We start from the raw sequence: 21900 nt of genomic DNA on the forward strand, positions 1-21900 counted from the left end.
GTTCTATAACTCATCATAACTGATATTTTAAAGATATAAAGGAACTACCTGTTTGTTAGTGGTGAATTTAATTCTGTACAATTCAAATTCCTAAATATTTTTACTATTTCACTAATCCTTTTAAATTGCTATTATAGGAAATTATTTAAAATTTCAATACCAAATAAAAGAGAAGACATCCATTTTTTAAAAATCAGCTTTATTTTAACAAAAATATGGTTTCAGTGAAACTTCTCACAAAGAAGCAAATAATATACGTAATGTCCTTTTTAAAAATGAGATTAAAATCTGTCACCTCCCAGGAGTTACTCTGGACAATTTTTAAACACAATTAATAAAATTTATAATATTAACTTTGCTGTAGGGAACTTTTGCAATTCACAAATATGTAACTTATTATTAGTAAGCTACAAGTTCTATACAAACTATAAAAACATTTAAGAGTTACAGTACCATTTAAGAATAAAATCCTTGAAGTTAAATACAACTTAAATTCTTCTATTTATGCTGTTGTTTCATGAATACATTTTGTAAAACATTAGATTTTTTCATAAAAAAGGCCATGATGTGTTTTGAGTAGAAAAATGAGGTAAATGCAAATATTTTAAAATTAAACCATACATTAGCCAAAAACTATTTATAGGATAAGATCCAAAAAGATGTCATTAACATTTGTTTTTAAATCAAATTCATACATTTTGACATTCATATCAGGTCACTCATGTAAAGCTGCTCCAGGGAGCAAAATCTAGACTTCTAAATGACTAGTATAATCCAAAAAAAAAAATTAGACATAGCAAAACATAATGTAAGTTAACAATTTATTATGAATTCAATGTTTAAAATAGTAAAAATGCATACCCATTGAATCCAGTGACAATTTTCAGAATTCTTTCCTTCATTTCATCAAAGGGAATATATTCAACATTAGGGTTAGGAGGACCTCTTGGTTCTGGAGCGGACGTTCTGAAATCATCCATTACTTTCTCCAATTTGAAAATAAAATAGCCTTTAAATTGGGACCACTGAATCCTACAAGTTTAAATAAAAAAGAGACTAGTTAAAATACAGTATCTTTATAATTCTCTTACTATGGATAAAACTTCATGTTGCTAGTGGTTCAACACAAATGTTGACAAAATAACAAAGAGGAAATGATAAAGATGTCTTCAAAGACGAGTAAAATGTACCAACCCAGTCCAAACCAATTTGACCAGGTTGGATTGTAGCCTCTAGGCTCCCTTCCAACTCTGATATTCTGAAACTCTATCTGACTCGGTGGTCCAAAATGCTTCAAATCAGGTTCACACTGATCCACATAATTTTAATACGTGTAACCTCACCAATACAAATGTTTAGCACTACTAAGCAACAAAAATAAAAAATTTAATTTAAATTATTTCCTATTAAATAAATAATTTGATGCTAAATTTTCAATTTAATGTGTGGTAGAGAATTAAGGTAAATTATATAACCCACAAATTAATCCACAATTAACCCTAGTTCATCACTGAAATGCATGTTTTGCTTTATTCAACAAATGTTTCTGAAAACACATGCATAAAACAAATTCTGGTGAACTCTATAAACTATGATGTCACTTTCTTGCTGTCTTTACTACCCATATAGTTTTACCTCATTTAACACATTTTTACTTAAAAAAAAATAAAAAGAGTGTATCATGTAGCATGAAATCTGAGAATTTACTAAATGCTAATCTACACCAAACTCACTCAATTTCCATTCAGCAACCTCACATGCCATATCCCTCCTAATTCTGTATCATCCTCCCCACAACCCCTGGATTCCAAATATAAGACTGACACAGTCTCCTAACTGGGGAGGGAAACAGAAGACAACTCTGATGGTTCTTTCCTCAAACCAAGGATAAAACAATTAATAAAATGAAATGTGCATAATAAAGGTAAAACAAATTTTTTTGTTTAAACAATTTTACTAAGCATCTGGAGGAAGTGAATAGAAACAAGATAGTCTGAGATTAAGCCTACATTTAGAATGACAATATAAACAAAATCTTTCAGTTGTTCTCCAATCCATTACTCCACCCTTTTCTCATAAAGCATAAAGTCACAGTGGCATCAAATACTCAATCTGCCTCTGTGTTACCTTGGGCCAAGTCACTTGACCTCATGGTACCTCAGTTTCATTATCTGTAAAAGGAGAGGATTAGACTAGATGACCAATAAGGTCTTTCCAAACCTAAATTTATGCCCTAAAGGCCCCTCCAGCTCTAAGTACTTGTGATGCTATGTAGAGGTAATGCTGAAGGAAGAAATTTTGAGACCTACATTTCAATTAATTCTACTACTCTCATATTGTATAAATCCTAAAAAGTCACTTTCTCTATAGTAAATGAGAATGAAAATCAACCAGCTGCTCCAACAAATTATTCCTTAGCCTGTTTTGAAGTTGAAGGGGCCAAAAAAAGGCAATGTAATAAGTAAAAAGAGCACTGGATTTGGAGACCAAGGCCATGGATACCAAGTCCAGTCCTTCTACTATACTCTGTGTGCCCTTTTGGCAAAGTCACGAGAGCAACCTCTCTGAGCCTAAACTGTCTTGTGTTTGAAATGAGGGGTCTGGATGAGATTATCTCCAATATCTCTTACAACTCTTGAATCAATGATACTATGAATTTCTGTAAGCAAATACTAAATATTATATTACAATTTCTGATTAATCTGCAGTTGACTACAGATCCTTAATTTTAAGTGAACTTTTGAATGCATCAAGCTTTAAAAAGATTTCTAAAATAGGAATCTTGTAAGTAAATCCCTTGTAAACGGCAGAAATCTTTTATGATACAGAAAGCTTGATCTGTTTTATAAATTAGGATTTTTGTGTATAGATTTTTCCATTACAAAACTATCGACCTTTGCATTAAATTATGGTGACCTCTTTCAATAAAGCACCAAAAAAATATTTAGATAACCCTAAATATCTACTCAGACCTTTTATATGAAGATCTTCCTTAGGGAAACTTACACTTGGTATTCTCATCAAGCATTAAGTAACCTATTACAAAACAGGGCATTTAAAACTAAAGCTCTTATGTGATAAATTCAATAAAAGAACATGATTTTATAGTACCACTTGTATGTATGTATATATGAGTATCTATTATCTATTACACTTACACCACACACACACACACACACACACACACACACAGGATATAATCAGAGGCAGTGTGAAGTCAAGACCTGGAACATACAAGGGATGTGGGCAAGCAATCTAATCTCTCAGTACCCTAAGGAAATTTCAAAAATCTGCATTGGTGATTTGAGTATCCACACCCCAAGATCCCTGGCCTCAGGAGTTGCAAGGTCTCTGCTCTCTACCTCCAACCCCCAACTCCAAAGTATAATTAGCTCATTGCACTGGAAAAGGCACCAAAGCACATCTGCAGTCCCAGCTCTCTCACCTGGCCTTCTGAGCCTCCATTTCCTTATTCTACTCAGTGTTCCCTACACATTCCATAGGGTCTTTGATGATCACAGAGCGAGAATGATCTCCCTCCTAACCTCTTAGAACTGCTAGTATCTCTTCTTTCCTGATTCCCCCAGCAATTAGTTCGTCTTCTTCCAAAAATCAGTTAATCATTCTGCATTTATTTTCTGTTTATTTGTGAATATGCTGCATCTCCCCATTAACAAGTAAGCTTCTTGAGGGAAGGATCTTCCTCACAGCTTATTTCTAGCCTCAGCATTTAGCAGTGCCAGGAAAAAAGGGCTCTTAAAAAAATTCTTATTGATCATTTATACCACAACCTACCCAAAGAGTTGTCAGAATCAAATGAAATACAGCATGAATACTTACTTCATAGTCATAAAGCACTATATAAATGTCAGCAATGATAATTATGATCCAGTATCTTCTTTACAGCACTGAACTGAGGATCTATAAAATTAAAATTGCTATAAATAATTGCTGGTAGTTTTTCCCAACTAGTAGTTTTTTCCCCCCTTATTAGCTCCCCTTTCTGTGTCTTTGACTCCTTAACTGTACTAGCACATAAGTCTCCTCTGGCAGGACACTCCTCTGGCTTTTGACATGCAGAAGGCAGAATGCCCTAACGTGTGCTCTGACTTAACCACCTTTCCTCCCATGAAGAAAAATTTTCTGCCCAAAGCTTCAATTCCTTTAAAAGTCAAGTGAGGCAGTTACTCATCTTTCCCTATCTCAAAAAGGTTGGATTCATTGCCTTCCAATGGCCAAGGCAACAGAAAACTACCCTGCCCAAATTTCCCTAAAGGAAACAGATACTATTTATTTCCTAAAAGGTTGCATAACCTGTACCTGATGGCTACTAACAGACCTTTGTACTAACATTTATTCCCCCTACTCCATACTCCTGACATTTTTATATATATTTTATTACTTAACAAGGCTTTATGTCCGTATGTATCAATTATCTCTCCACTTTGCAAATGTTTACCTATGCCTTTCTATTTCCTCATTTACTTGCACTCCACACCTGGATTTATGAAGTAAAGTAAGAAAAGTCACTGGGTTCTAAAGTGAAGTGCCATTTCCTTAAATCCCTAAGTCTACCACTCTCTATTCTTGTTACAGATAGCTAAGGGCCTGGAAGAATAAACCAAAATCAAGCAACACTACAGTAGGGATGTTCACATTTGATATTTTAAAATAAAAGAAATATAGGCAAAGATGACTGACCTCGTTATTTGCTTGAAATAAGAAAAACAACGTGCTGTCTATTCTCAACTTGAACAAGGTTTTGTATAAGCAGAGAGACGGAAAAGAATCCAGAATAGCAAGTGAATGACAGGAAGATTTAAATTCAATGAATGTTTATTAATCATCTACTATATGCAAGAAAACATGCTGGGTGTTGGGGATACAAAGTCTTTCACCTCAAGGTGCTTACATTCTACTAGGGCAACAGAGATGATATGAACAAGGATAAATAAATACAAGGTGATTTAAGTGAGAGAGAACATCAACAACCAAAGACTTAGAGGCTTCAGGGAGATGGAGTCCCTAGAACTGAAACTGAAAGAAGATTTAAAACTCTAAAAGGCTAAGAGAAGGTCCATCTAAGCCTGCGGGCTGTGTGGAAGCAGGAAGTGGAGTGCTGAGTACTAGGCACAGCACATACCAGCAGCAATGTATTGTGTGTGAAAGGAAGCAGTAATGTTTTAAGTCTGGAAAGGCTAGTAGGGCAAGGCAGAGGCAGAAGAGGGATGTGCTCAAAAGGTCTAGCAATCTCAATGACCTCCACAGTGTTATGGAAGACAAAAAGGCATGGGCTGCTCTGAAAGCAAAGCTTCAAAAATAGGGAGGTATTTAGTCCCACTATAGACTCTGCTCTGGTCAGACATCATCTGGAATCCTGTGTTTTGTTCTGTACACTATGGACTACTTGTGCCCAACCTGTGGTAAAGCCTTCTAAGCTCACATTGGTCTATCAGCCACAGTCAGACATAACACTGGTACACTGACCATGATGTATGATGTCATTCTGATCATCTTTGAGCACAAAGGACAATAACCAACAATTTACAACAAAGGAAATGATAAACAGCAGGACATCTAGGATGGTCAAAGGTCTTAAGTCAGTATCATATGAGGATTAGATGAAAACCTGAAGAAAAGTCTAAGAAGAAACTAAGTAGATGCCTTCAAGAAATCTAACACTATCATATAGAAAAGGAATTGATTATACTTATTCTGTTTGTCCTCTCCAAGCAAAACCAGGAGTAAAGGGCAGAAACCGCAAAAAAGACAATTTTAAGCTTGAAGTAAGGAAAAACTTCCACAGGATTAAGAGCTGCACAGAAGCAGAATGTGATATAATGGAAGGTGGTGGGGCTCTCCCACAGTTAAAGCAGAAGCTGGATGACCACTTAAGGGTGGGGATTCTTTCTGTATATGGATTAGACCAGAGCTATCCAAAATGCAGCACCCTCTGATTTATGTGGCCTGCCTACAAGCATAGAAATTTACATAAATGCTTTAGTAAAAAAAGCTGAGCTACCGCAGAGCTCACACTAAAATGGCAAATCAAAATATATTGTCTATTGTTTCAATAAAAACCTAAGGTTGGACAGCCCTGGATTAGACTAATGGATGCTAAGGCCGCTTTCCAATTCTAAAAGGTCTATGATTCTAAATTTTTCTTTTACCTTAAAATAATAATCCATTAGATTACAAGATTCTTGAGGGCAGGAAAGAAGGAAAAGAAACATCCTTTTGTTTCTTTTTTTATCCCCAGCACTGGGCACAGTCCCTGGCACATAAAAGGCCCTTAATAAATGCTTATTCATTGATTTGATTGACAATAGGGAGCTGACAGTGGTTTTGACATGATCAGACTTGTGTCTTGGGTTGGCTGGTTTGACAGCTCTTAAGAATGAACTGAAATTGGAAGAAAATTATTAAAAAATTTTAAACTTCTTACACAAAATTTTTAAAAGATGTCTTCTACCACGCAAAACACAGGGCAGAATAAAAGTTAATATGAAAATGTATCCATTTCAACATTTTTTAAAAAATCATATTGGGTTAATCTTAACTAATCCTATCCAAAATTCAGTTTCTCAAAAGATAAACTATTGACTGTGCTTTTTCACTGGTGCAGTGTACAGGTCACAATCAGTCTATAATTTAGGTTCTTAGATAGTCGCCTGGGCTCAGAAAAGCTATGCAACTTGGCCATGGTCACATAGCTAGTAAATGTCACAGGCAGATTTGAACACAGATCTTCATTTCTTTTAAACAGTTTACGTATTAAATGTAATATATTTCCATAAATTCTAATCTGAAAATTATGCTCTGCCTGTTTTTCTTTACTTTGGCCAAAATTACTAATAGTTTTGAAAAGTTGTTGAGAAAGAAAAAAAGTAGCTAAAATGTTTTCAAAATTAGAATCCTTATGGGGAAAATTAAGCTTAATAATAACTCTAAATTAAGCTTAATAATAACTCTACAACCTCAATTAACCAGAATATACAGGGATAGTTTGCTTAAATTTATTTTTCTAATTATCTAAAAATTAACCAGAAATCTTTATTTCAACTGTTGTAATGGAAAACTTTCTAAAATGTATCAGTATTTAAGCAATTCTGTGCTTATGTGTTCCTGATTTACCAATCTCCCTTACAAATCAATAGTAAACAGACTTATGAGACACAAACTCCGCTTTCCTCCCCTACTACCGATGACATTGAACAGATCAGATCCTTCTCCCTAAAAATGAAATTCTCTTAATACCAACCCCAAACAGGCAGGGTGGTACAGTCGGTAAAAAGCTGGCAATGAAGCCAAAAGACCTGGGGATTAAATTCCTGCCTCAGACACACTGATTGTGTGATTCCCCCCAAGATGTCATTTAACATCGTAGTAGTTTAGCGACTAAGACAATGAGTTACAGAGCAAGTGCATTAGTAGAATAAGTTTCTTCACCTTAAAAGAGTTCCCTAAACCACTAAAACTCTAGATGATCTACCACTACCCTTCCAAAACTGCCCCCCCTTCCACTACTCAGGACCTCCCACCCATGGTTTCTCATATCTTTCACTTCTGTCTCAATGACAGGGATTCCTATTAAAATGATATCAATATCAGCTAGGATTAAGACAGACCCTCTCCTGTCTAATTCTACTCTGTGGCCAGCTTGTATCAAATGAAATAACACATGTAAGAATTCTGCAAACCTTAAAGATGCTGTTATAATAATAATTACTCCAACACCCCCAATTCCTCCAGAGCTCTTCTCTGACGTTCTTGCTTTTAACTGTCAGATGCTATTTCTGCTCCTTATCTCCACCTTCTACTAGTTAGAACTTGTCCAGGCAAACAGGGAAGGAATGAAGGAAGGAAAAGGTCAAGCAACCTGTTCTAACTCCTTGTGACTCATCATATAACTGCCCAGAATTCTTATCCCAGGTTTTCATCCCCAGAACCCCATCTTCTCTTCTTATTCCCATATTCTACACCTTCTCCCGCTCCAGCTCTAGATTTCCCAGTATAACACCTTCATCCCTCTTGATATTTCTTTTCTCACAGCCTAATCCAAGAGGTACTACTGCCTGTTCAGAAGAAGCATCTTCCCACTGTCAGTGAGATAAGAAAGAGAGAGACAAAGAGTTCTTGTTCCAGGGTGACCAGGTGAGAAGAGGGATACGGAGGGAATGAAGGAAACCCGTAAGGAGAGCATATGATTTTGTAGTTGAAGATCTGGATTGAAATCCAGGCAGTACTGGCATACTACTTCAAGTATTAAGAGCTAACATCACAAACTCTCAGGGCTTCAGTTTCTTCATTTGTAAATCAGAGGTTGGGCTAGATGAGCTCTCAGGTCCTAATGGAATTACTGACATCCAACCTTGGAACTCTAGAAGCATGTGCCCTTAGAAACAATCTTGTGACTTGAGGGTGTTTGGATTCTATTGTATTATGTTTCAATGACATTACTGGACAGTTTGTTTTTTAACTAATAGTAAGTGCTTTAGAATATTTACAGTTGAGTGAATGAGTAACACAAAGGCTTTTCTAAGACCTGTCCTCATTGCAAAATCATGTCTCTGTGATCATGTCTTCGTAGTTCCCAAACAACCTACTAGGAAGGAAGCGACTAACTTTATTTTCCTACCTTAGTAAAAGACACTTCATGATAAACTTTGAATTTAAGGGGGTTTTTTGTTTACCATACAGTAGTATCACATAGTCATTATTCTGAAGACAGAATTCAAGAACTGAAAGGGATCTTGAGGATCACAAAGCCCCATTCACTTAATTTTACAGATGAGAAAACTGAAGTCCAGAAAGGTTAAGTGATTTGTTATGTCTGTGAGTAGTTAGGAGCAGCGGTGAGACTAGAACTAGAACTTTAGGTCTCTCTCCAATCGCAAATACTTAATGTACAGGACGTCAAATCACAATTTAAGAAGTGCCTGCTATATGCCTAGCACTATCCTAAGTAAAAAACTTCAAGATGGTAAATATGCCAACAAAGAGTTTGTAATTTATTAAGGGAAAGTGAGAGACAAAAAATAAAACAACTAAAAATAAAACATTTTCATACGACAATTAAGTCAGAAGCATGTCTACAAAGTGAGCTATTGAATATTTCCTGAATAACACATGGCTTTATGTGGGTCTTTAAAAGTCTAGGCAAGATATGGAAAGAGAAATGAAAGCCAAGGCATGAGAATAAACATGCATGCAGAAAGGGCAGTATGTATGGAGACTGGACAATAATTAGTACATAAGGGTTATACTGGCAAATGGAGGGAATTAACAGAGAGAGTGGTGCCAGAACAATATGCATCACAACCTTTTATACCTTTTCCCCTTGCATTAGTCTTGCCCATATTTTTCTCCACAGTATCTAGTGTTCTGGAGACCTTCCTCTGGTTCTTTTAATAACGTCGGGATACTGAAGTAAGAATCAGACTGCTTATGTTCAATGTTACTGCCACTTCCCTTTTTTGTCAAATATATTTGAAACGATACTTTGAAACAATTCTTTTGTGCACATCACTGGTAATGTTGTAGCCTGATGCCAAACATCATCTTTCCATTTTCTTTTGGTCACTTCTAATTTTGACTGTTCCAAGATCATATTATTCCACAATTAGTAGCCATACAAAAGCAAACGGAAAACACACATGTTTAAGAAATAGACTACAAGTAGGTGGAAAGGGATTTAAAAACTAAGCAGAACAGTTTGAACTTGATCTGAAAACAGTACTAATGAAAGGAAGAGAACTTAAGCAGAACAAGGGCTAGGAAAACTATTTCAACATATCTGAAGGAAAGAGAAGGAAGGAATACAAATCTGAGAACCATGAAGAAAAAATTACTGGACTGGACAATGACTACCTACAAGGGAAGAAGGTGAAGCTCTAACAGGTGACAAAGCTGTAGGTAGTCTATAAAATGGGATGGTAGAGGCAGCTGATGAGTTTTATTTTGAAGCTGCTGAGTTTATGAGGATGAATTTCAAGTGGTGGAGTTCTGTAGACATTTAGAATACAGGCTGGGATCAGAGATTAGAGATGAAAGCCAGATTTGAAGTTATCCACAAATAGGACGGCACAAAAAGTTATAATAGCGCATTAGTTCTCTGATGGAGTAAGTATAGAAGGCATAGAAAACAGACTAAAACATATACTACATATGAGTTTTGCCCTAGAATTTTTTTTGTTCTGTTGTTAAATAAATCCATGATGCAAAATTTTTCTGCCATTTGCCTTTTTCATAAAAATAAACTGCAGAAAAAGTCTGATGCTTTAAGAAGGCTCCAGTGAGTAGTGAAATTTAATCTTGTGTTTTCTTCTACACATTCAAATATAGATTATTTTGTTGATCAAATTGTAAAGAATTTCCATCCTTCACTTGTTCACCTTCTACAATAAAGTTCCTGATATGGAAGATAATCCTTAAATATCTGTGGAAAACTATATAAACAGTATAAGGATGCTTTAAAAAATCCTAATTAAAATTAGTCAACTTCCAGCAGAGAGAAACACTATTATTGCATGCCTGTCCAGGGCAGGGAAGTTATAAAAATAAAACTGCCTACATCATGAGCCAAAAAGTAAGTTAAGGAAATGAAGGTTCTTGTCCTAAGTAATAAAGTATATACAAGCATATTGCCCTCTACTGAAACCAGGTCTCTGAACTCAAAAGACTCCTAGAATATCAGTGGAACTTCTTCAAACTCACTAGTATTTCTTGATACTGTTGTAAAGAAAACAGCATTGGCAACAATATGAAGACACACCATGATGGATTAACTTACTGTCTTTAACACAAGGTCCAAAGACACAGCTTCAACTCCTAGTGTAGAAAAGTTTCTAAAATTAAACAGAACCAATGAAATAGCTTATAAGTTTGACAAGCCACTCAACTTTTTAATGGTTCGGGTCTGAGCAATTATTCAAATCTTTTAAAATAAAAATTAAATATTTAACAAAACCACATAAATACCAAGATTAGTATTTAATTTTTTCCTGTCTGGTTTCTGACTTGCATGCCAATAATATTCACTATTAAATAACATGATTAATAAATCTGTACAGTACTAAAAATGTATCTGGACAACATGTATCAAAATTCCAAAGACAGAAGCATAAAGTGTCACACTGTAGTTTCATCCTTTTAAGAAAACCGACTATAGTCTTTAAAACTGAGTTTATGTGTGCTCACATAAGTAATTTTATCAACAGCAACTAAAGTTGGGACATTTTAAATGAAATTTGTATATATGTAATTTCCAATTTTTCAGAAGAGGTGAATCAAACGGCATCAGCCAGTTTATGTAGTCTATAGAATGGAAGTGAGGGAGGATGATAAATGATGGTAAATGAATAAAATCCTTGGTGAATATGGTCAAACAAAAATATCAGTCATATTTAGAGATGCATAAATAGGGTAAGCATCATATGTACAAAGATATTTATAGCAGCTCTCTTTGTGGTAGCCAAGAATTGGAAATCAAAGGGATGCCCATCTATTGGGGAATGGCTGAACAAGCTGTGGTATATATGAAGGTAATGGAATACTATTGTGCCATAAGAAATGGGGATGATACAGACTTCGTAACAACCTGGAAAAACCTACACGACATAATGCTGAGTGAGCGGAGCAGAGCCAGGAGAACATTGTACACAACCACAGATATATGGATTCCGTGAGGACCAATCCTGACAGACTTCGCTCTTCTCAGCAACGCAAGGTGCAAGGACAACTCCAGGGGACTCACGATGGAGAATGCTATCTTCATCCAGAGAAAGAACTGTGAAGCCTGAATGCAGATTGAGGCACACTCCATGCTCGCCTTTTTTCTTCTCTTTTGTTTTTGGGTTTTTTTTTTTTTGGTTCTGTCTCTTCTTTCTCATGATTCATTTCATTGGTCATAATTCTTCTCCACAACTTGACTGGTGTATAAATTAATTCAATGCGAAGTTATACATGGTAGTTATATGAGATTCCATGACATCTTGGGGAGGGAGGGGGGAGAGAGGGGAGAAAATCTGGAACTCAAAATTATGTAAAACCGTGTGTGGTAAACTAAAAATAAAAAGATATTTAAAAAAAAATAAATAGGGTAAGCATAGGTATGGCAAATTATTCAATCTGGAGAAAGTTTTTGTTTGACAAAAGGAGTCATGACCACGGGATTATTTTAGATCATAAACTTTCCATAAGAACATTTCAAATGGCTACATCTGCAATAGTTTTACTTTAAACCTGTTTACAATTTAGTAGCATAAAATGACATGATATACACTTAATACTAATACTTAATACTAATCAAGTGTTATAAATACCAAAATAAGTCATCTCCTGCTTTCCTCTACTAAGTAGAACAATTTAGGACACATATAAACTCCAACTTTATACATCCCTTGCTTCCTAGGGGTGCTCTGAATACACCAAGTGCTGAATAACTAACTAAATCCACAATATGGACACATTATGGATACATAATCGTTGAGAGAAGTTGAGAGAAGCTCACCTTAGAAAATAATTAAGTGCTCCCTCTAAAGCCTTTCCTTAATCAAGTTGGGCAACGATTAAGTGTTTAGGTTTCAAAAAACTTTCCTGTTGGAGGGGAGGCAGTATGAAAAGTATGAACGGAAAGACAGTCATGTGTCAGGGCAGACAATCAAACAAAGAAGGTATAAACAAAGCTGTGTCATGACACAAAAAATTAAGATTGTTTGCTATACAATTTGAAAGAAAAACTGTTAAGAATAAACTGACCAGATTAAGAGTCATAAACAGAAGTAACTATGTTTCCACACTAGTTTATAAAGCACTTTCAGCACACTTTTCTTCAAGTGCTAACGTTACCTTATAATTCTGTCATATAGCCCATAAGGCAAGTACTTATTTTTCAGGCCCCTTGTCTAGAAATGGGGGGCAGCTGAGTGGTAACGTGGATAGAGTGCCAAGCCTGGAGTCAGAAAGACTTATCTTACTGAGTTCAAATTTGGCCTTACTAGTTGTGTAGCCCTGGACAAGTCACTTAACCCTGTTTGCCTCAATATCCTCATCTATAAAATGAGCTGGAGAAGGAAATGGAAAACCACTGCAGTATCTTTGCTAAGAAAACCCCAAATGGGGTCACAAAAGAGTCAGACGCAACTGAACAAATGTCTAGAAATAACCTAGAAGTAAATCTGTTCTGTTAGCAAAAAGATAAAATGACTGATACAAAAGTGTAGTTTAATTTTTTATCATCCCTTTCTCCACTCAATGACAAAACTGCTCGGATAATTTTTGGGCTTTTCTTAAGGAGCCATGTATCTACGTACCCATTAGTGGGTTTTTCTGTGAAGGCAAGGGCAAACAACTTTAAGAAGTTGTTTGAAAAGCTGAAGGATCATACAGGCTCTGAGAATCATCGAGAAAAATGAAAAAAGGTCTTCAAATGTAAAGGGTAGAGGGGGGAGAGGAAGACCACCTGTGATTTCACTAGTATCTACCAACGGAGATATGAAAACATTTTACAACTTAGTTTTAGGAAAATGCCTAGGACACTGTAGAAATTAAGTGACTTGCTGACAGTTAATACCTGTCAGCAGAACCTGAACCAAGGTCAAGAAGACCTTGTGGTCCAACTTTTCTTTCTACTACCCTTCTTCTCCCCTCCCCTCCTTTTCCTTTCTCCTTTGATGCTTCCCTTATCCAAGGATTCAGAACCTATGAGGGATGCTCCCATAGCTTGGATAAGATGGAAGCCAACAACTCTGATAAGATGGAAAAAGTACCACCAGGGCTTATCATTACAACTGCCTTCTAGCTCTAGAGACCCTCAGCACTATCACCTGACCAGTTTTAGGTCCCCTGGGCAACCTCAAGCATTTCTAGATCTTCCCACCCACTCCTACAAATGACCTTTCTTTTATGTGTAGTTTCCCCCCATTAGTGTGAGGGAGACAATTCTCCTGGAGAGCAGAGATTAATTTAACTCTTCCATTTGTGTGCCTAGAGTTTAGCACGTAATAAACTTCGGCACATTCTCATTTATATATGCTGCACCACCTTCCACACCTATTATTTTTTTAAAAATTAAATGAACTTTGAGACTAAAAGTTTAGTGCTTAATTTTAGTGCTAAAAAAGTTATGACCATATACTCTAAAACTATATCAATATATGTTTAAAGAGAGTATAGACCAATGGTTTTCAAACTTCTAACTGAATCCTTTAGTTTAAATAAAACTGCCAGAACTTTTCTAATAAAGCTCTCTAAAATTATTTTAATTTTAATTTTTAATTTAAACCAAAGAAAATTCATAAAAAAAAAACCTTGGGTTTTTCAGGATTCCTTGCAGCACAGTATGAGAAATCTGATCTAAAAATTTTTTTAAAACTATTTTTGAGAGATGCCTAGAGATATACAAGTATATTTAGAAAGTGTTATTTCCTAATATGTAAATTTAAACTATAAATAAATTTTCTTTATGAATTTAAGTTCTCCTCTATTTCCATTCACTCTCTCCTCACACCAAAGTAGTGCATCTGATTCTAATTTAAAAAACAAAAACCAGAATGCAAACACTATCACCTGAAAACATAAAAATTATTACATTTATATATAACTTTAATATGAAAGAACACTGTAGAAAAGAAAAATATTCTCACTGTTACCCACAATCTTTCTCCAATGAGAAAGGATTCTATTCTGATGCCTAGTAATTCAGCTGAAGGACACTGAGTTAAAGTCTATACCTATGGAACACAAGTTCTGGTAGGACATGCTCAAAGTGCAGAGTAGAGACTACTAGACCAATAATATAATGTAGTACTTCTGTCCCCTAAAGATAACATTCAGAGCGGTTCATAACCAGATTGACCTTAGAGTAAAGAAATTCTAGTCCAAGAATTTCATAATCATTTTCTAAGCTACAAAAGAGCTGCGATCTGTATCAGTGGAAATGAAATTCACACACTAAGGAAAGTACACATCACTGAAATATTAAAGAAACAGCAACGTAACTACCTAATTACTAGCTACCTAAATACCCAATCCTGCCCAATTGCAGTTACTACAACATGGTATAAATTCATTTCATCACAGCTTTACGTACTGATCCTTAAGTCAAGAAGATGATGCAGTTTTTTGTTTTGTTTTTTAAATAATGTACTTAGAGCACTGGCCCTGGAGTCAAAAGGACCTGAGTTCAAATGTGGCCTCAGACATTTGACACAGTACTAGCTGTGTGACCTTGGGCAAGTCACTTAACCCCAACTGCCCTGCCAAAAAACCAAAAAAAATAAAATAAAATAAAAAAATATATACTTAGTAATTTTAATACTTTAAGCAGGAAGAAAAGCTTGATATTACAGATCTTAAACTGTATTTCAAACCAGTAATTCTCAAAACTATCACACAAACTATCCACAAAACCATCCACAAAAAGCAGAAAAGATCTTCCAAATAGAGGACAAGTAAGATCTACAAACAAATGTGCTCTGCAGTCTAGTGTCCACCAATCCTAGCTAGATAAACTACCAGGGAAGTTGGGGGAAGAGCAGAGCACTCAATAACTAAAAAAGCTAAAAATAATTTTAGCCTAAAATTGGATGAGTAACATCTTTTACGTTACACCACAATAAATGAATCAATTCCAAATGAATAATTTATCCGAAGTAACACCATAAAACATTCAATGACAATAGAATGAAATGCACATATAAAACACAATTACAGATGGGGATGAATTCATGACCAAAGGATAGACAAGAGAAAATAAACACTTGAATATGTAAGAAAGCTTTTGAACAAGTAAAATCAATGCAGAAGAAATCAGCAAACATGGGTTAGAAAAAATACAGACCATAAAAAATATTGCAAAAAAACCTTCGATCAAAGTTTGGCATCCAGATATATAAGATTAAGGGTCTTTCCCCAAAATGATAAGTAGAAAACAATTTAGAATTATACAATAAAAGTTACTAAATTGTTCATGCTCCTTGACCTAGAACTCTCACTACAATGACCAAAGGAGGTCATTGACAGCAAGAAAATATATTTATTGAAGCAATTATTTGTAACAAAAAGTTGGAAATAAAATGCACCCACCAAATGGAGAAAGGCTGAACGTATGTAAAGGGCTTTGTAAAGCTTAAAGCCCTATATAAATGTGTGGTGGTAGTGGTAGTGGTGGTGGTGGCGGTGGCAGTAGTGGACTATTATTATGCCATAAAAAAATGATAGATATGAAGGAATCATGCATCCATTCATTCAAAAAAGTCCATCACTACATACAAAGGAAAAAAGAACTATCCTTAGCCCCAAGGAGCCTATATTTCACTGGAGAGAAACAATATGAACAAAGATTAAATACAAACCATAGAGATAAACATTTTGGTGGGGTCAGAGGAAATGGGCAACTGGAGGAGGATTAGGATAACTCAAGACTGTAAGCTTGAACCTTCTACAAAGTACAACATTTCACAAATAGGGAAGAGCCTGCACAAAGGGCTAGAAATGGAAGATAGAATATGGGGGGGGGGGGAGACAAGTAGGCCACTTTACTTGGAAATGTTGGGTGCAGGAAGGAGTAAGAAAAATATGCTTTTTAAAAAAAAGAATAATATGCTTAAAAGCAATGCATTAAATTGCACTAAGACTTTTGGGACACCCACTTCAGGCCTGAGCCAGAATGTGACAAGCTTTAAATGTCAGAGTTGAGTTTGTATTTTTATCCTAGAAGATACTAGGAAACACTGGAGCTAAAAGAAAACTACTAGTGATGACAGCAACAATGTTGAGAAGGAGATACAATAAAATGGGTGCCATTTTTTAAAATCCCTAATATACAGCAGACACTGGGTACAGGGAAGATCAACAGTCCCTCTCCACTACAAGGAGGCTTTAACAGGTTATAATTCGAGAACATGTACAAAGTACAAGCTCGTATGCAATCTAGAGAAGTCAAAAAAAGAGCAGGAGGAACATATTTTTACTCTCTACATTGTCAAGAGAAAGAATGTCTTTCTCAGGAGAAAAAAAGAAAAAGGACCTAAAGAGGCAAAAGGAAATTCTGACCTATGTGGGCAGGTAGAATGTTATAAAAGGATTTTTTTTAAATTAGGAACATGATGAATACAGAGAAACATGGAAAGATTTAGACATAAATGAGCTAATATATAATGAAACAAGCAGAGCCAAGAAAACAATAGAGAAAATGACAATGTAAATGAAAAGAAAACACAAAATAATCAAAAATGAATACTAAATACACAGCACAAGTTTGACCCCAAGAAGATATGAGAGGGCTATTCACCCCACTCCTTTGCAGGAAGAGGGGGGAATCCCCCATAGATGCACAACACTGCATATAACCTAAGGATTTTTTTTTTCCTATGTATTGATCAGTTTTACTGAAATATTTTCTCCTCTTTCTTTAAAAAAATTCTGTTATAAGAGAAGGCTCACTAGGAAGGTTAGGAGGAGTAATAGAGGGGAAAGTCTAGGCAATAAAAAGAAAACAGTAAAAAATCTATTTAAAAAAAAAAAGGAATCAAAGGACGGTTGAACATTTGGAGCTCAATAGCAGGTAAAAAAGAGGCTCTTCCTGCAGAAGAGGAAACAGAATTTCTGGAGAAAGTAGGCTCCTGTGTTCCAAGGAATGATAATGTGAATCCTTAGGTGACACTAGTAAGAGGTCATCCAAAAATGACCAGAGGAAGTAGAAAGGCAGAAGTGGTTGGCAAATCCCTACTGAGGCAGCTGTGACAATTAAGAGGCCTGCTGTCTTCTGGGCCATGTATCTAGGACAAAACAGAGAGTGTCCTAAGAACAAGTCCCAAACTTGATAACTACTATACAATTGTGGCAATGAATGGTGTGTTTAGCAAAGGGGCAAATTTTTTTTTCTATTTTTCAAAAAACGATAGTGAATGAGATCTGCAAGACTGGAGTCCAGTGAATTTAATTTCTTTCACAATAAAAATTTAAGACTTATACTTAAAGGGTCCCCAAAGTTTTGTTCTGATGCTTTATTACTAGAATATAAGCTCTGGTAGATTATACCATGCTGAAAAAGTTTCAAGTAAGACCCTGGCAAAAGACTATCTTTGCTTTCTGAAGGCCATACTGCCATGTTAACTCACAAAACAAATAAAAATAGAAAATGGCACACAGCTGAGTTTTAAACTACCACAGTGACAATGTTAGAGTGGGACACAAGGAGGAAGGAGGTGTTCATCATGAGCTACCTTCTCACCCCGGAACCTCCCTCAGCACTGTGGGTCTGAGCCCTTTCTCCCATGATGAACAGGTCCTTTCAGGGGCCCCCATTTTGGGATCTGGCTCAGGTTGCCCACTTCATTCCTTTCTCTGCTGTGCCTCCAACTCTCTGGGTTTTGCTCCATCTGAGTACCTTCTCCACCAGTTTGTCTTTCCCCTATCAGACAGTGCCCCTTGAGGTCAGGGACTTTCTTTTTGTTTGTATTTGTATCCTGAGTGCTTAGCAATAGTGCCTGATATATATTAAGTGTTTAACATATTTGTTGCTTGCCCAGCCTGTCTGCCTGAACTAACGGTTTTTCTGAAATTGTAAACTTACATATCTACATACATTTATTTAGATACTGGTATTCTATTTGTGAACTCCATGTTTACTAATTAACAGGTAGATATACTACCAGAGGAAGTAAATCTCAACAATTTTGATATTCCTGACATAAATGAAACCAGATAACAGTTGCAACAAAAGAAAAGAATGATGGTTTATGGGTTAAGCATAGAGAAGCTAATAAAAGAGTTGAGTTTTATTGATTCCAAATGCAATGAGAAACATCATTTTATAGATCATTTGACATTTGGTCATATTATGTTGTAGTGTTCATGCTAAGTATCTACAAAAAGACCACTATGAAAATTGCAGCTTATATGCTAACATCTGTTGAAAAGGATAAGATAGAAAAATTCAAAGAACTCAGTACGACCCCTCCCAACTAAAACAATATATACTTTGATACTTGCTAACTTTAAAGCAAAGATTGGTCAGAGGTAAGGAAGGTGAAAAATATGCTGGAAAATGATTCAGGAGTAAAAAATAAAAAAGGCTAAATTACACAGAAGCATCACAGACACTGTTAATACTTTGAAAAAAATACTGTAAAGTGCTAGACATTTTAAGCACCAAATATCACAACACAGGAAGAATAAAAGTAGTCACAGTAATTCAGGGACAAAATTTATAAATAAAATCACAGATATCCTCTAATGTCTATAAATAAATACATCAAGTGCAGGTACAAAACCGGGTGAAACTAGATATCTTAAAGCAAGGAGGCAAATATTAACTCATACGTATCAACAAGTGTTAGTGGAATGGAACAAACTTAGATTGGAATACTGCTCTGGAAGGATGCAGCTGATTCAAACGGAATACAAAGTAAAGGAGAATTAGCATTGTGTATTAAGCATATGTACTCATGAGGAAATACAGACATCTGAGGAGAAACCATAGAACACTTCTGAATGAGGTAAACAGAGAAGTGACTTGCCATAAAAATGGTCACAAAATAGATCACAAACCTGGCACCTATGAATCATACAGTAGTGATAGACAGACTTCAGTTATCTGGACATCTGTCGGAATTTTCTCTGTACTAAAAACAAAGCATTTGATAATATGTAACCTGCTTTAATTTCATAATTTCATCCTTCAAAAGGTCAAAGACAACTGCTGTGGTGGACCTAAGTCTGATCAACAAGAAAGAATGAATGATTTTGCTGAAGCAGACCCATCAAATGTAGAGTTGGAAGGAACATGAACAGCCAACATCTACATTCAAAAGGAATCACCATGATAACATATTCAGCAAATCCAGCCCCTGATTAAAGACCTCCAAGGAGGAGGAACACCACACCACCTCTTGGGGCAACCCACTCCACTTGTAGTCAACTCTATTTGTAATTTTTTCCTGAGTACAATTAAATGTACCACTTCCCAATATCCTTTCCCTTTTTCTCCTGGTTCTGCTCTCAGACAAAACAAAGAAAAAGTTCTGTTGGTCTTCTACCTAACAGCCCTTCAAATATTTGAATATAGTTGTTTTCCCCTCTGAGTCTCCAAAGCAAGTGAATATGGGAAACGGATGGAAGGAGTTTTGTTTCCACAGGATTAAAAGCACTCTCCCCTCCAGCTTTAGCAGAATGTAAGTCAAGTGACTGGTTCTAATCAGAGCTGTAATCTAGCTGAAACCAGACTTCTGATCTGGTAAAAGATTAGAAGCTGGTGCACATGCTTCTTTGAGTTGTTTGAGGAGGGCATGACGTGGACTGTTCAGGGGGTTGCATCAGGCCAATGAAGAGCCAGGCGGGAGATTCGAATTGGGAGTCAATAAAAGGACTGGCATTTGTCTGAGTCCTTGTTATCTCCTGTACTCCGTTCAGGGGACATACCCATTTTTTCCAGAACAAATAAATGTAAAATATAATGAAAACCTTCCTGGCTTTCCTACACTAAATATGTTTCTAACAGTGACCATTCCATAATAGACTTGATAGAGGCATTATCTGAAATTTACCCTAGATTTTGGGAAAATCAATTTGAAAGGCTTTAGAGTAAGTAAGAGTAGGATCTGATGGCCTAATATTTTACAGAAGTCAGCGCAGGTTGAATAAGAAGTTCTGAAAATGCAATTCTGAAGACACAAGAATCTAAAGGAATGGAGAGAGGAACTACTACCTAAAGAAACCAATCTACACTGGCCTTAACAACTCAATGACCAAATTAGACTTTTAGAAGACAACTATAGGGAATGGAATGGAATTATAGAGCAATGGAAAGTAAATGAGAATGGATACAAAGAAATAATAACATGGGCTTTTGAAAATTGTCAACTTTAGTTGTTTAGTCATTTAGTCTCACAAGAGAAAGATAATGGAAGAGGACCAGTGATGGAGGTAAATAGAATAATAACCAGCAATAATGAAAAAGCTGAAATGCTCAACATTTATTTTGCTTCTGTTTTCTCTTCCAAGGAGGCTTGTCTTTGCACTGGAAAAAACAGGACAAAAATGGTTAGCAGGGAATGGAAAACCAAGATAAATGAGCTGGTCAGGAACCATCAACCTGCCAAATAAGTCCAGGTGTTCAAGCAAGAATAAATGAAACCTTAATATGATAAAAGAACCAGGAGATATAACTACTAAATCAGTATAATCTAAAATAAAAATCTTAGAGGATGGAAGAGATGTTTCAGGATACGAAAAAAACAAATGCCTTCCAATTGTCAAAAAAAAAAAAGGCATCAGGTCTTCAAACTATAGGCCACTGAGACTGATTGCAAAATTCTAGAAAACATAAAAAAAGCAGTAAGCATTAAATGTGAGTATACTTCAAAAACTGGAATAAAAAGAAATCAACTGGGTGGAAAATCTTTATCAAATGTCTAAGAACATCTCATATCCAAGATGCATAAAGAGAAGACCAAAAACCATTTCCCAATGAATAACTATTAAAAACCATATAAAAGTTTTCTCCAAATCACTAATAAGAGAAATGTAAATCAAAACAACTCTGAGCTTTTACCTTAAAAATTGGCAAAGGTAACAAAAGATGAATAAATGAAAAAGCACTTAATAAGCATTTAATGTACACTGTGGTAAGATGGGGATGCACTCATTCTAATAGAGGAAGATAAAAGATATACAGAAGGCTTCAGTTGCAGGTGCTTGGGGTGTAACAGCAAAGCAGATGGCAAAGAATCCTATTTAATGCCATTTCCATTGATAAATGTAAGGTCAAAGTTGGAGCAGCTGAAGGAAGACAGGAATATACACACTTTTGGTAGACCCATGAACTGGTACAATTATTCTGAAAAGAAATTCAGAATTGTCCTTGAAGAAAAATTAACATGTCCACATCTTTTAACT

General features: G+C 35.7%; 1 protein-coding gene across 1 annotated transcript in view; it reads right to left on the reverse strand.

The window, feature by feature from the left end:
* PPP4R2 (protein phosphatase 4 regulatory subunit 2) overlaps positions 1-21900 on the reverse strand; it is a 58679-nt gene that overhangs the window by 14923 nt on the left and 21856 nt on the right. Inside the window, exon 3 of the mRNA XM_036738379.1 lies at positions 862-1032. Within this exon, the coding sequence (XP_036594274.1) occupies positions 862-1032 (171 nt within the window). The remainder of the gene's footprint in view (positions 1-861; positions 1033-21900) is intronic.

The sequence above is a fragment of the Trichosurus vulpecula genome, chromosome 9 (genome assembly GCF_011100635.1).
Source record: "Trichosurus vulpecula isolate mTriVul1 chromosome 9, mTriVul1.pri, whole genome shotgun sequence".
Classification (NCBI taxonomy): Eukaryota; Metazoa; Chordata; class Mammalia; order Diprotodontia; family Phalangeridae; genus Trichosurus; species Trichosurus vulpecula.